At 47.9% G+C, this 12904-nt stretch overlaps 1 protein-coding gene across 1 annotated transcript in view; it reads right to left on the reverse strand.

Annotated features, from left to right (window-relative positions):
* The window catches only part of LOC109915636, a 94521-nt gene that overhangs the window by 40668 nt on the left and 40949 nt on the right, over nucleotides 1-12904 (reverse strand). Inside the window, exons 4-5 of the mRNA XM_048611817.1 lie at nucleotides 11210-11292; nucleotides 1847-2077 (exon numbers count right to left, since the gene is read on the reverse strand). Of these exons, the coding sequence (XP_048467774.1) occupies nucleotides 1847-2077; nucleotides 11210-11257 (279 nt within the window). The 5' untranslated portion in view covers nucleotides 11258-11292. The remainder of the gene's footprint in view (nucleotides 1-1846; nucleotides 2078-11209; nucleotides 11293-12904) is intronic.

The following is a 12904-nucleotide window of genomic DNA, read 5'->3' on the forward strand; positions in this document are numbered from 1 at the left end:
GGAAGGGTCTGAACACACACTCATCACACATTCCCATAATGTTACAACCCCCAGGGGAGCTGGATGAGTTGTTAAATAATAGCAAGCCAAAAAGGGGCTGAGTAAAGGGTCCAGACCCGAAACATCAGCTTTCCTGCTCCTCTGATGCTGCTTGGCCTGCTGTGTTCATCCAGCTCTACACCTTGTTATCTCTGATTCCAGCATCTGCAGTTCTTACTATCTCTGAGTGGGTACCTGGACCATCTCTAACACCTCTCTCCCCTTCCTGGACCTCTCTGTCTCCATATCGGGCAACCACCTCGAAACCGATATTCATTTCAAGCCCACCGACTCCCACAGCTACCTAGAATACTCCTCCTCCCACCCACCTTCCTGCAAAAATGCTATCCCCTATTCCCAATTCCTTCGCCTCAGCTGCATCTGCTCCCAGGATGAGGCATTCCACTCCCATACATCTCAGTTGTCCTCGTTTTTCAAGGACCGTAACTTCCCCTCCTCAGTGGTCGAGAACGCCCTCAACCGTGTCTCCCACATCTCCTGCACCTCATCCCTCACACCCCGTCCACGCAATAAGAACCAAAAAAGAATCCCCCTCGTCCTCACGTACCACCCCACCAACCTCCGGATCCAACGCATCATCCTCCGACACTTCCGCCATCTGCAATCCGACCCCACCACCAAAGACATCTTTCCCTCCCCACCCTTATCTGCTTTCCGGAGGGACAACTCTCTCCGTGACTCCCTTGTCCGCTCCACACTCCCCTCCAGCTCCACCACACCCGGCACTTTTCCCTGCAACCGCAGGAAGTGCTACACCTGCCCCCATACCTCCTCCCTCACCCCCATCCCAGGCCCCAAGAAGACTTTCCACATCAAGCAGATGTTCACCTGCACATCTGCCAATGTGGTATACTGCATCCGCTGTACCCAGTGTGGCTTCCTCTACATCGGGGAAACCAAGCGGAGGCTCGGGGACCGCTTTGCAGAACACCTACGCTCGGTTCGCAATAAACAACTGCACCTCCCAGTCGCGAACCATTTCAACTCCCCCTCCCATTCCTCAGACGACATGTCCATCCTGGGCCTCCTGCAGTGCCACAATGATGCCACCCGAAGGTTGCAGGAACAGCAACTCATATTCCGCTTGGGAACCCTGCAGCCCAATGGTATCAATGTGGATTTCACAAGTTTCAAAATCTCCCCTCCCCCTACCGCATCCCAAAACCAGTCCAGCTCGTCCCTGCCTCCCTAACCTGTTCTTCCTCCCACCTATCCCCTCCTCCCACCTCAAGCCGCACCTCCATCTCCTACCGACCAACCTCATCCCGCCCCCTTGACCTGTCCGTCCTCCCTGGACTGACCTATCCCCTTCCTAACTCCCTACCTACACTCACCTTTACTGGCTCCATCCCCGCCTCTTCGACCTGTTTGTTTCCTCTCCACCTATCCTCTCCTCTATCCCTCTTCTATCCGCCTCCCACTCTCTCCCTATTTATTTCAGAACCCCCTTCCCCTCCCCTTTTTCTGATGAAGGGTCTAGGCCCGAAACGTCAGCCTCTCTGCTCCTATGATGCTGTTTGGCCTGCTGTGTTCATCCAGCCCTGCACCTTGTTGTCTCGGATTCTCCAGCATCTGCAGTTCCTACTATCTCTGAGTAACTCTATGTTTTCCTTTTCCTCCAGTGGAGAAGTCCCTGGGCTGGCTGGAGGCTCTCTCTCCACTGCTGTAAAACAATAAACTCTTTGATACATTAAGTGGACCTGGGAATCGAGTCATTTATTTAGTCATTCCAGCCCATCAGGCCCATCACTGTCACCCTGTCCCAAATTCGACACTTTAACATTACCCGCTCCTGTTGGTTGCTGGGCATTGCTGATCGGACACTCTTTTCACCGATGTCACGTCCGCGTTCCTTGCCATTCTCATCACTGCCAGCTTTGCAATGAGGAGTTTGCTTTTCCTTTTGTCTCTGGTCGGGAACCAGAGGGAGACTTTCGCTGTGTCCAGTTTGAGCATGCTCTTCACGATCACTTTGGAGACATCTTCTATAGACTAACTCCATCTCTTGGCTATGAGACTGCAGGACAGAGAGAGAGGGTGCAACAGGGAAAGAACACAGGGCTTAATGTAAATATACACGGACACAGCCTCAAACTACAACAAAAAATGCAGTTTTACCAACTGCATCTCTGTAAAAATGACAGTGCCTAGAGGGCCACAGGTTACTGACGCTTTGCAGTTTGAGGGATCACACTCCAATGGCAGGTTGTACAAACCTGGCTCATGTTTCTTCGAGTGTGAAAGATTTGAGAGGTTGGTCTGATTGGAGTGTTTGACATATGGAAAGAATCTAAATAGTGTACACAGAGTAAACCATTACCTCTGGGGTAGGTGACGGGGCTGGAGATCAAGAGGAGACAGTTTCAGAATATGAACCAAGCTACTTAGTGACAAGATTAGGAAGAAACAAAAACAGAAATTGCTGGAAAAGCTCAGCAGGGCTGGCAGCATCTGGAGAGAAATCAAAGTTAACGTTTCGGGTCCAGTGACCCTTCCTTGGAACTGGTAGAGGCTAGGCAAAGGTTGATATTTAAGCCAAAGGTGGAGAAGAGGGAGAGTACATGATAGGTGGAGACAGAGCCCAAAGAGAGAGAAAAACAGTTTGACAGACAAAGGAGACAAAGACCAGCCTGGGAGAATGAATAGCTGCTAATGGGGCCTATTAGTAGCTGACAATGGGTTCTGTGTAGTAGCAGCTCATGATAACAAGGACTGGTATGTGGGTTGGGGGAAAGCATGAGAAAACATGCTCAAGACCTAAAGCTGTTCAACTCAATATTGAGTCCAGAAGGCTGCAGGGTTCCCAAGCAGAAAATGAGGTGGTGTTCTTCCAGCTTGCACTGAGCTTCGCTGGAGCACTGCAGCAAGCCTGAGATGGAGATGTTGGTCAGAGAACAAGGTGGTGTGTTGAAGTGGCAGGCAACTGGAAGTTCAGGTTCATTTTTTAGGCAGAATGTAGGTGTTCTGCAAAGCGGTCACCCAGTCTACACTTTGTCTCCCCAGGGTAGAGGAGACCACATTGTGAGCAGTGAATGCAACTGATTGAGTGAATCCATCATGCTCTGAATCCAGCGACGATCACAGGTATCTCCATAACGTTCAATGTTCCACAGACAGCTGCTCTCACTGCATCCTGAGATCCACGCTCAGTGCCATGTGGCGTCACGTGCACACTCTTGACATCTCTCTCCAACAGCATCGCATCAGACTGGCTCAGGGCTGTACCACTCCGGGGTTCCACTTCATCCTCATTCGTCATTTTAACCAGAAACCTTTTCTTTTCCTTTCAAGCATCAAGGCCCACAAGATGCAACAACTCAGAGACACCCATGGGCCTCTGGAACCTTCCTCTCCTCCCCTTCCCTCTGACTCCATCCCCTCCCCCAAACCCACCTCCTGACAGGTATTTACCATCCCTCCTAACCTTCTGCTCTCTGATGCTGAGTGTTCTGTACTCAGCAAAGGTCTCAGCTTTATCACTCTGCATCCCCACCTTAACGAATTTCGGGCACAGACTCTTCTTCCGTTGTCTTCGCCTCCATGCCCATTTCTTTGCACAAGAGTCCTTTCCCTGTCCCACAAACTCTTTCACCCAGCTCCAATACTCTCCCTCCACCTGGGCCCCTCCCTCTGACGTTTTACCTGCACTCCATCTGTTCATTGAGAATTGTTGATGTGATATCGGTCGCCTCAATTTCTCTGAACACCACACCCCCTCACAAAATCCAACCTATCTCCCTCCAAACTGACTGCACTCCGTGCACTTAGATCTAGCCCTGACTTTGTCATTAAGCCAGCCGATAAGGGTGGTGCTGTTGTAGTCTGGCTTACTGACCTCTGCCTTGCAGAGGCTGAGCGCCAACTCTCAGATACCTCCTTCTACCTTCGCCGGACCATGACCTCACCATGGCACATCAGGCCATCGTATCTACTACAGTCACTAACCTCATTTCACCTAGAGATCTTCCCTCTACAGCCTCCAAGCTGATAGTCCCCTAGCCCCGCACAGCTCGCTTCCAACTCCTTCGAAAAATCCACAAACAGGACTGTCTGGGCAGACCCACCCTGCTCCTGCCCCACAGAATTCATCTCTTCCTACCTTGCCTCAGTCTTTTCTCCCCTGGTCCAGCCCCTGCCCACGTACATCTGTGATTCCTCTGACACTCTACGCCAGCTACAGAATTTCCAGTTTGCCGGTTCCAGGCACCTCTTTACCATGGACGTGCAATCCCTTTACACATCCACCCACCGCCAGGATGGTCTCAGGACTCTCCGCTTCTTTCTGGAGCAAAGGTCTGAACTGTCCCCACTCACCACCACTTGGCTGAACTTGTCCTCACCCTCAACAGCTTCTCTTTTAACTCCTCTCATTTTCTTCAAGTCAGAGGGGTGACCATGGGTACCTGCATGGCGCTAGTTATGCCTGTCTCTTCGTGGGAACATTCCTTGTTCCAGTCCTACTCCGGGCCCCACCCAAAACTCTTTCTCCGATAGATCGATGATATCATCGGTGCTGCTTCCCTCTCTCATCCAGAATTGGAAAAGTTCATCAATTTCGTTTCCAATTTCCACTCTGCCCTCATCTTCTCCAGTCTATCTCTGACTCCTCCCTTCCCTTCCTCAACATTTCAGTTTCCATAAAAACCTAAAAAACTGCGGATGCTGTAAATCAGGAACAAAAACAGAAGTTGCTGGAGCAGGTCTGGCAGCGTCTGTGAAGAAAAAATCAGAGTTAACGTTTCGGCACCGATATTTTCTTCACAGATGTGTCAGACGAGCTGAGCTTTTCCAGCAACTTCTGTTTATATCAGTTTCCATTTCTGGGGATAGACTGGCCACTAATATCCACCATAAACCCACTGACTCCCAAAGCTACCTGGACTATACATCCTCACACCCCGCTTCCTGTAAAGACTCTATCCCATTCTCTCAGTTCCTCCGCCTCCGTTGCATATGTTCTGATGAGGCCAACTTCGACAAGGGCACCTCCAAGTTGTCCACCTTCTTCCTCAGCCAAGATTCCCCAACTCCATAGTCAACAGGGCCCTCAGCCAGGTCTGACCCACCTCCTGAACATCCGCCCTCACCTCCTCTCGTCCCTCCCACAACAACGATAGGGTTCCACTTTTCATTATCTACCATCCCACCAGCATCAACATCCAGAAGATCATCAAGACGCCATTTCCCCCACCTCCAGCGAGATGCCACCACCAGACACATATACCCCTCCCCTCCCTTGTCCACCTTCCACAGGGACCATTCCTTCTGGGACATCCCGGTCCACTCTTCCTTCACCCCCCCACTCCCCCACGCCCCCACAGCCCCGCGGCACCTTCCCCGTAACCAGCAAAGGTGTAACACCTGCCAATTTACCTCCTCCCTCCTCAGTATCCAAGGGCCCAAACATACCTTCCAGATGAAGCAGCACTTTACCTGCATTTCTCACAATCTAGTCTACTGCTATTGCTGCTCACAATGTGGTCTCCTCTACATTGGGGAAAATGAAGCATAGACTGAGTGACTGCTTCGCAGAACATCTACATTCTACTCGCAAAAAAGACCCTGAGCCTCCAGTTTCCTGCCACTTTAACACACCACCCTGGCCAAGATCTCTGTCTCTGGCTTGCTGCAGTGTTCCAGTGAATCTCAGCGCAATCTGAAAGAACAACCCCTCAGTTCTTCTCGGGGACTCTACAGCCCTCTGGGCTCAGTATTGAGTTCAATAATTTTAGGGCATAAACTCTCCCATGTCCCAGCCCCCTACCTCACACACCAGGCCTTGTTATGACATAGCCTGCCATTACACACTACCAATTGTTAGCCACTAACAGTCTCCATTAACAGCTATTCACCCTCCTGGCCAGATCATTATCCACTCCTTTGTCTGTCCAACTGCTCTTCTCTCTCTTTGGGCTCTATCCCCATCTATCATTTACTCCTTATCCCCTCCCCACACCCTATCTTCTGCATATAAACTGACATTTTCCTAGCTACCATCAGTTCTGAGGAAGAGTCACTGGACCTGAAATGTTAACTTTGATTTTTCTTCACATTTGCTGCCAGACCTGCTGAGCTTTTCCAGCAACTTCTGTTTTTCTTCTAGATTGAGTGAAGTACAGGTAAAACACTGGTTTACCTGGAAGGTGTGTTTGGACCCTTGGATACTGAGGAGGGAGGAGGTAAATGGGCAGGTGTTACACCTCCTGCGGTTGCAGGGGAAGGTGCCGTAGGGCTCTAGGAGTGTGTTGAGAGTGAAGCAGGAGTGGACCAGGGTGTCCCAGAGGGAACAGTCCCTGAGGAAGGCAGACAAGGGAGGGGAGGGGAATATGTGTCTGGTGGTGGCATTTCGCTGGAGGTGGTGGAAATGGCAGCTTATGATCCTCTGGATGTTGATGCTGGTGGGATGGTAGGTGAGGGCAAGGGGGGGGCTTTATCGTAGTTGTGGGATGGAAGAGAGGGGGTGAGGGCTGAAGTGCAGAAGATGGGTCAGACCCGACTGAGGACCCTTTTACTATGGTGCTGGGGAATCCTCAATCGAGGGAGAAGGTGGACATTTCGGAGGCTCCCTTGTCGAAATTGGCATTTTCAGAACAGATGCAATGGAAATAGAGGAACAGAGAGAACGGAATATAGTTTTTACAGGTGTGAGGATATATAGCCAAGGTAGCTGTGGGAGTCAGTGGGTTTATAGTGGATATTAGTGGCCAGCCTATCCCCAGAAATGGAAACAGAGATGTCGAAGAAAGAGAAAGCAGGAGTCAGAGATGGACCAGATGAATGTAACAGTAGGGTGGAAATCGGAAGTGAAATGGATAAACTTTTCCAATCCCGGATGACAGATGGAAGCAGCACCGATGATATCACCGATGTACTGGAGAAAGAGTTGTGGATGGGAGCCGGAGTAGGATTGGAACAAGGAATGTTCCACATACCCGACAAAAAGTCAGGCATAACGGGGGCCACTGCTGCTACCCACGGCCACTCCTTAGATCTGAAGAAAGTGAGAGGAGTTAAAAAAGAAGTTGGTGAGGGTGAGGATGAGCTCAGCCAGGCAGAGGAGGGTGGTGGATGGGGATGATTCAGGCCTTTTTTCCAGGAAGAAGCAGACAGCCCTGAGACCATCCTGATGGGGGATTAGAAGATTATGAAGCACTGTTTTCACACATACAGTAACAAAACTGTTGAATACTCTTCCCAAAATGCCATGCTGCTAGAGGAATTGGCACGTTCAAGGTTGAGATCCACACACTTTTGTTAGTAAGGCGATCGAAGGATGCAAAACTGAGGTATACAGAAGGGTCTAGGCCCGAAACGTCAGCCTCTCTGCTCCTATGATGCTGCTTGGCCTGCTGTGTTCATCCAGCCCTGCACCTTGTTGTCTCGGATTCTCCAGCATCTGCAGTTCCTACTATCCCTATACAGAAGCATCATCATTTCAAAGAATTCAACCGTGATACCAATTGTTCACAGCAAACCTTTTCTTAGCACACAGCAAAGGATCATTATCTGGCTAAAGCAATAACTCAATAGTCCCAAACAGTTCACATGTCGCATGCTAGGTTACAGAACAGAATGACAGCCAACTATCTCTACCTCTTTCAGCTTCTTCAATGAATCGATGCTAGCGCTCCAGCCAGCAATCACACAAGCTGAGATTTCTCCTCAGGCTCTTCTCATTTTTTTATATGTCCAAATGTGTTGGTCACAAAAGACCAATCACTTTAGTCCACACTGTCCCAAACTGTGCCATTCCTGCTTTCCCAGCATGCTGAAATATCTTGAGCTCAGTTGGCACTTCCTAACGTTTTGTGAAGCCGTCCTGTTTCCTCCTGCTCTCTCTGGTCTAAGCTGGTCACTTCTGTCACATTTATGGCCCTCTCACAAACAGTACTATCGCCGGACTACAAATCCAGAGACACAGGTAATGTCCTGGGGACCGGGGCTCAAATCCTACCATGACAAATGTTGGAATTTGAATTCAATAACTATCTGGAATTAAAAGATAACTATCTGGAATTAAAAGATAACTATCTGGAATTAAAAATGTAATGATGACCATTTTGATTGTAAGGGAAAAACCCATCTGGTTCACTCAAGTTCTTCAGGGAAGGAAATCTGCCATCCTTACTTGGTCTGGTCAACATGTGACTCCAGGCCCACAGCGATGTGGTTGATTCTAAACTGCCCTTTGAAATGGCCCAGCAAGCCACTCAGTTGTGACATTGCTACATAGTCTGAAAAAATGAGATTAAACTGGACAGATCACCTGGCAATGAGCTGGGCATTAGAAACGGCAACTGTCTGATTGTGCGTTTACCTAAAGCGCTTAACCCGCAGTGGCTCAAGAAGGCAGCTCACCTCCACCTTTTCAGGGACACCAGGGAAGGGCAAGAAATGATGGCCCAGCCAACGATGCCCATGTCCCATGTCCCATGAGTGAATTACAAACAAAACAGCAACTGCTGATGTGGTTTACAGGTGTCAGTTATAAATCTCAGGAGCTTCTCTGACTTCTCATCTCATTTGCACAAGGTCTACCTGGATATGCAATTTGGGAGAATTATTCAACAGACTGCATTTCTAATTATTATTAATATTGGGCACCATTAAAAATTCGCTCACTTCACTGCATCAAAGATAGAATCTTATCTTTACAGCATATTAATAAATGAACGAGTAAAACAATCATGGCATTTTCATAGAATCCCTACAGTGTGGAAGCAGGCCATCCGGCCCATCGAGTCCAGACCGACCTTCCGAAGAGCATCCCAACCAGATTCATCCCCCCCTACCCTATCCCTGTAACCCTGCATTTCCCATGGCCAATCCACTTAACCTGCACATCTTTGGATGATGGGAGGAAACTGGAGCACCCAGAGGAATCCCATGCAGACACGGGGAGACTGTGCAAATTCCTACCAGACAGTCGCCCCAAGGTGGAATCAAACCCTGGGTCCCTGGCATTATGAGGCTGCAGTGCTAACCCCTGGGCCACCCTGGATAAATTTGCCTCAATATTTTGAAGAAAACACATCTTCTATCGTAGTAATACTTATTCATTGTAGACTGTTCAATAACAGCCATTGTCAATATTCACTCCGTCCATCTCCGACACTCAGTAACAGCATTGTGTACAGTCAACAAGATGCACTGCAGCAACTTATCAGGCTTCTACTGCACCTTACAAACCTGTGATCTCTACCAGTGAGGAAAACAAGGGCAACAGAAACAGGGGAATACCACCCTCTCCTCCAAGCTACTCACCAACCTGACTTGGAAGTATATCACTGTCTCTTCACTGTCACTGGATCAAAATCCTGGAACTCCCTCACTAAAAGCGTTGTGGATCTACTTACATCATACTGACTAGCTGTCCAAGGCAGCAGCTCAGTACCACCTTCTAAAGGGCAACGAGGGGAAGGCAATAAATGCTGGCCTAGCCAGTGACACCCACGTCCTATAAAAGAATTTTTAAAAAGCAGGCGAGTTCCGAAGGGTCCAGACCCAAAACTTCAGCTTTCCTGCTTCTCTGATGCTGCCTTGCCTGCTGTGTTCATCCAGCTCTACACCTTGTTATCTCCGACTCCAGCATCGGCCATTCCTACTATCTCTGAGTTCTCTCTTGTGTCTTGGTCAACAACTATTCCTCTGTCATCATAACTTAAAAGCAAACTTCTGGTGATTGCATTGTTGCTTGTGGGAGCTTGCTGTGCACTAATTGGCTGCCACATTTCCTGGTGACTACATTCTGGATTGGATGAGATTGGAAGATAGTGAATGTAACTCCTTCATTCAAAAAGGGAGTGAGGCAGAAAACACAAAACTTTTGGACAGTTGGTTGAACATTTTTCATACAGAATCCGTTAGAAGTTATTAATCAGGTTATAGCAAAGCTCTTGGCTAAGTTTAAGGCTGAGTCAACATGGGGTTTTGTGAAATGGAAATCAAGTTTGACCAGTCGGGGCTCGCCTACTTAAGGTGTTTTTATTTTCTCAGAGGGTCGTGAGTCTTTGGACTGAAAGGGTGGTGGAAGCAGAGTCTCAGTACTGTACTAGAGTACTTACCCTGATTCTCAAGCTCATGTCTTAGTCTCAGATACATATCCTGAACCTTACAACTTACGTGAGAGTGCTACTAACTGAGCTACAGCTAACTTAGGATGATGAGCGTTTCAGATTATGAAAACATGGTATTATTGACAGAGTTTAAAGTGGAGGGAGACAGATTCTTGTAAAGCGAGGGAGCAAAGGGTTGTTGGGGTAGGGACGAATGTCGATTGCAATCAGATCAGTCATGAACTTATTGAATGGTGCAGCAGGCTCAAAGGGGCTGAACGGCCTACTCCTGCTCCTGATTCTGATGTTCTTATTCAGAAGCATGTGACTGTCAGCAAAGTACTTTGGGATATCCTGAGGTCTTTTCTTTGAAGTCCTTTCCCAGCATTCAGTTCAACTAGTGACTCCATTTTGTGAGGCCACATTTTAAGGTGAGACTCCATTTTGTGTCTATATGTCAGGGAATTCACGGAACATTTGCCTTCTTCCCTGGATGAAAAATTGCCTGACATCTCTTAGCGTCTACATTCACATACATACAGGGCCCTTGGGAGGACTGAAGGCGATCAGTATATTGAGTATAAAATTGTAATAGGGTACCAACATACAAAAGCATATTTCAAAATGTTCAGCACCACTTTATCTAATATGCATGTATTGTAGCACATCTGTAACGCTCGGGGATGAATTACACAATGTGTTGGCTGGAGCACTACACATTTCGTTATGCAGTGCAGCCCGGAGTGTGTAATTTGAAAGCTTGTACAGTCCCAGCCTCCCAGACAGAAACAGCCAAGTTGATTCCCCTTAAACTGCAGCTTAATTCCTGCCAATGTTGTCCGCCCAGGAGCTTTTCTGTCACAGAACATGTCACATCAATGTCAAAGCCTACAATATTTGGTTTCTAATTTCACCAACCCAGGCACCAGGCTACAAAGATCACAGAATTCTATACGCCTTGGTAACAGGCTGTGAAAGGCCTATTATGAGGCAGATCATGTCCCTTCACAAGAGTTTATTACATGCCTGGCAACTTGCCTAGTTTTTTAGATTGCTGAATCTGGCAGGGAACAGTCAACATTGTAGATACTTACTGATAGCGCTGCTGGGTATGGGCACTGTCTGTAATTCTTCAGATACATATCACATCAATCAGTTCAGGTTTGATGAGCAGAGGCTAAAACAATATGGAAACAGCAGAGTGTTAGAAAAAAAAAGTTAAGTAATCGACTGTTAATCAGACTGTTTGCCATAATGAAGCTTGGAGTGGAGAGCTTGCTTTTGGAGTTCTGGGTCAAGCATGAGGATGGTGTGGCCTACCCAGTGTAACTGATTAACCAAGACCAGTGCCTCGATGCTGGAGACATTGGCTGACACTGATATTGAGACATCAATGCCACGCTGCCCTTTGTGAGAGCTTGCTGTGCACAAATCAACAGTTGTGTTTCCTCCCTTAGAACAGTGAAAGCACTTTAAAAGTGCCTCATTGGTTGTAAACCCCTTTGGAGTGACTGGTGATCATTAACAGCATTCTGCAAATGCAAATTGCTCATTTTCGTTCGTTCACGCCACAGCCAATAGTCGGAGTGAGCTTTAGTTCATGCTGTTGTATAAATCATACCACAGACTTCTTTAAGAAAGCTTTGCTAGTTTCCATCTTGCAGAATTGTTTAGGCAGCCCATACATTTGCAAACCCACCAATCCTGCCCGTTCTCTCCACTCTCCTGCATCCATTAAGTAAAACATTTTGCAAAGTTAGTAACCTAACCTAGAAAATGAACTGAACCAGAAATCTTCCCATAATCCTAATCTATTACCAGTCCCATTCACCTTTCGAGCTGGCATGTCTTGTTGACCGAGACTCACATCCAGTCCAGCAAAGCTACATCACCCAGGTAAACGTGTAACAGAAGCACTGAATGTTTACAGCACAACAGGAAGCCATTTGTCCCGTGGTGTCTGTGCTGACCCTCTGACAGAATAATTCACCTCGTGCCACTCACACTCTGCCATTTCCCACCCCGCACCCCCCATCCCCGTAGGCCTGAAAATTATTCCTTTTCCAATAATGATCCAATTTCCTTTTGAAAATTTCTGTCCCGGCCACACTCTTGGGTACAGCACTCCAGATCCTAACTGTTTTCACCACACTTGGACAGTGGTGAGCCTGTGGAATTCACGACCACAGAAAGTGGTTGAGGCCAAAACATTGAATGTTTCCAAGAAGGAGTTAGATATGGTTCTTAGGGCTAAGGGGATCAAAAGGTACAGGGAGAAACTGGAAACATGGTACTGAGTTGGATGATCAGCCATCATCATATTGAATGGTGGAAGAAGTCTGATGGGCCAAAAGGCCTACTCCTTCTCCTATTTTCTATGCTTCTATATATCCGTGGAAACCAGCTCAAATCATACCACAATGAAAATCCATCACCACATCATGAGGTGAGTGCAGTTATGGTCAGACAATGGTCCCAGGGATAGGTACATGGAGAGACTGGCAAAGGCTGGGGCTGTTCTTGAATAAGATTGAGAAGAGATTTGACAGAGGTTCTCAAAATCAGCAAAGCCCTGGATATAACAGATAAGGAGAAACTGTTCCCAGTGGCAGAAGAGTCTTCTCTCTCTAGTCAAGGGATAAATAACCAGGGGACACAGTTTAAGGTGAGCAGGAGGTTTGGGGGGATTTGAGAGAAAAATGTTTTCATCCAGAGCATAGTGCGTGTCTGGGACTCACTGCCAAAAAGGGTGGTAAAGGCAGGAACAAGGGTGGCACAGTGGCTCAGTG

This window comes from Rhincodon typus, chromosome 25, assembly GCF_021869965.1.
Source record: "Rhincodon typus isolate 14 chromosome 25, sRhiTyp1.1, whole genome shotgun sequence".
Taxonomy (NCBI): Eukaryota; Metazoa; Chordata; class Chondrichthyes; order Orectolobiformes; family Rhincodontidae; genus Rhincodon; species Rhincodon typus.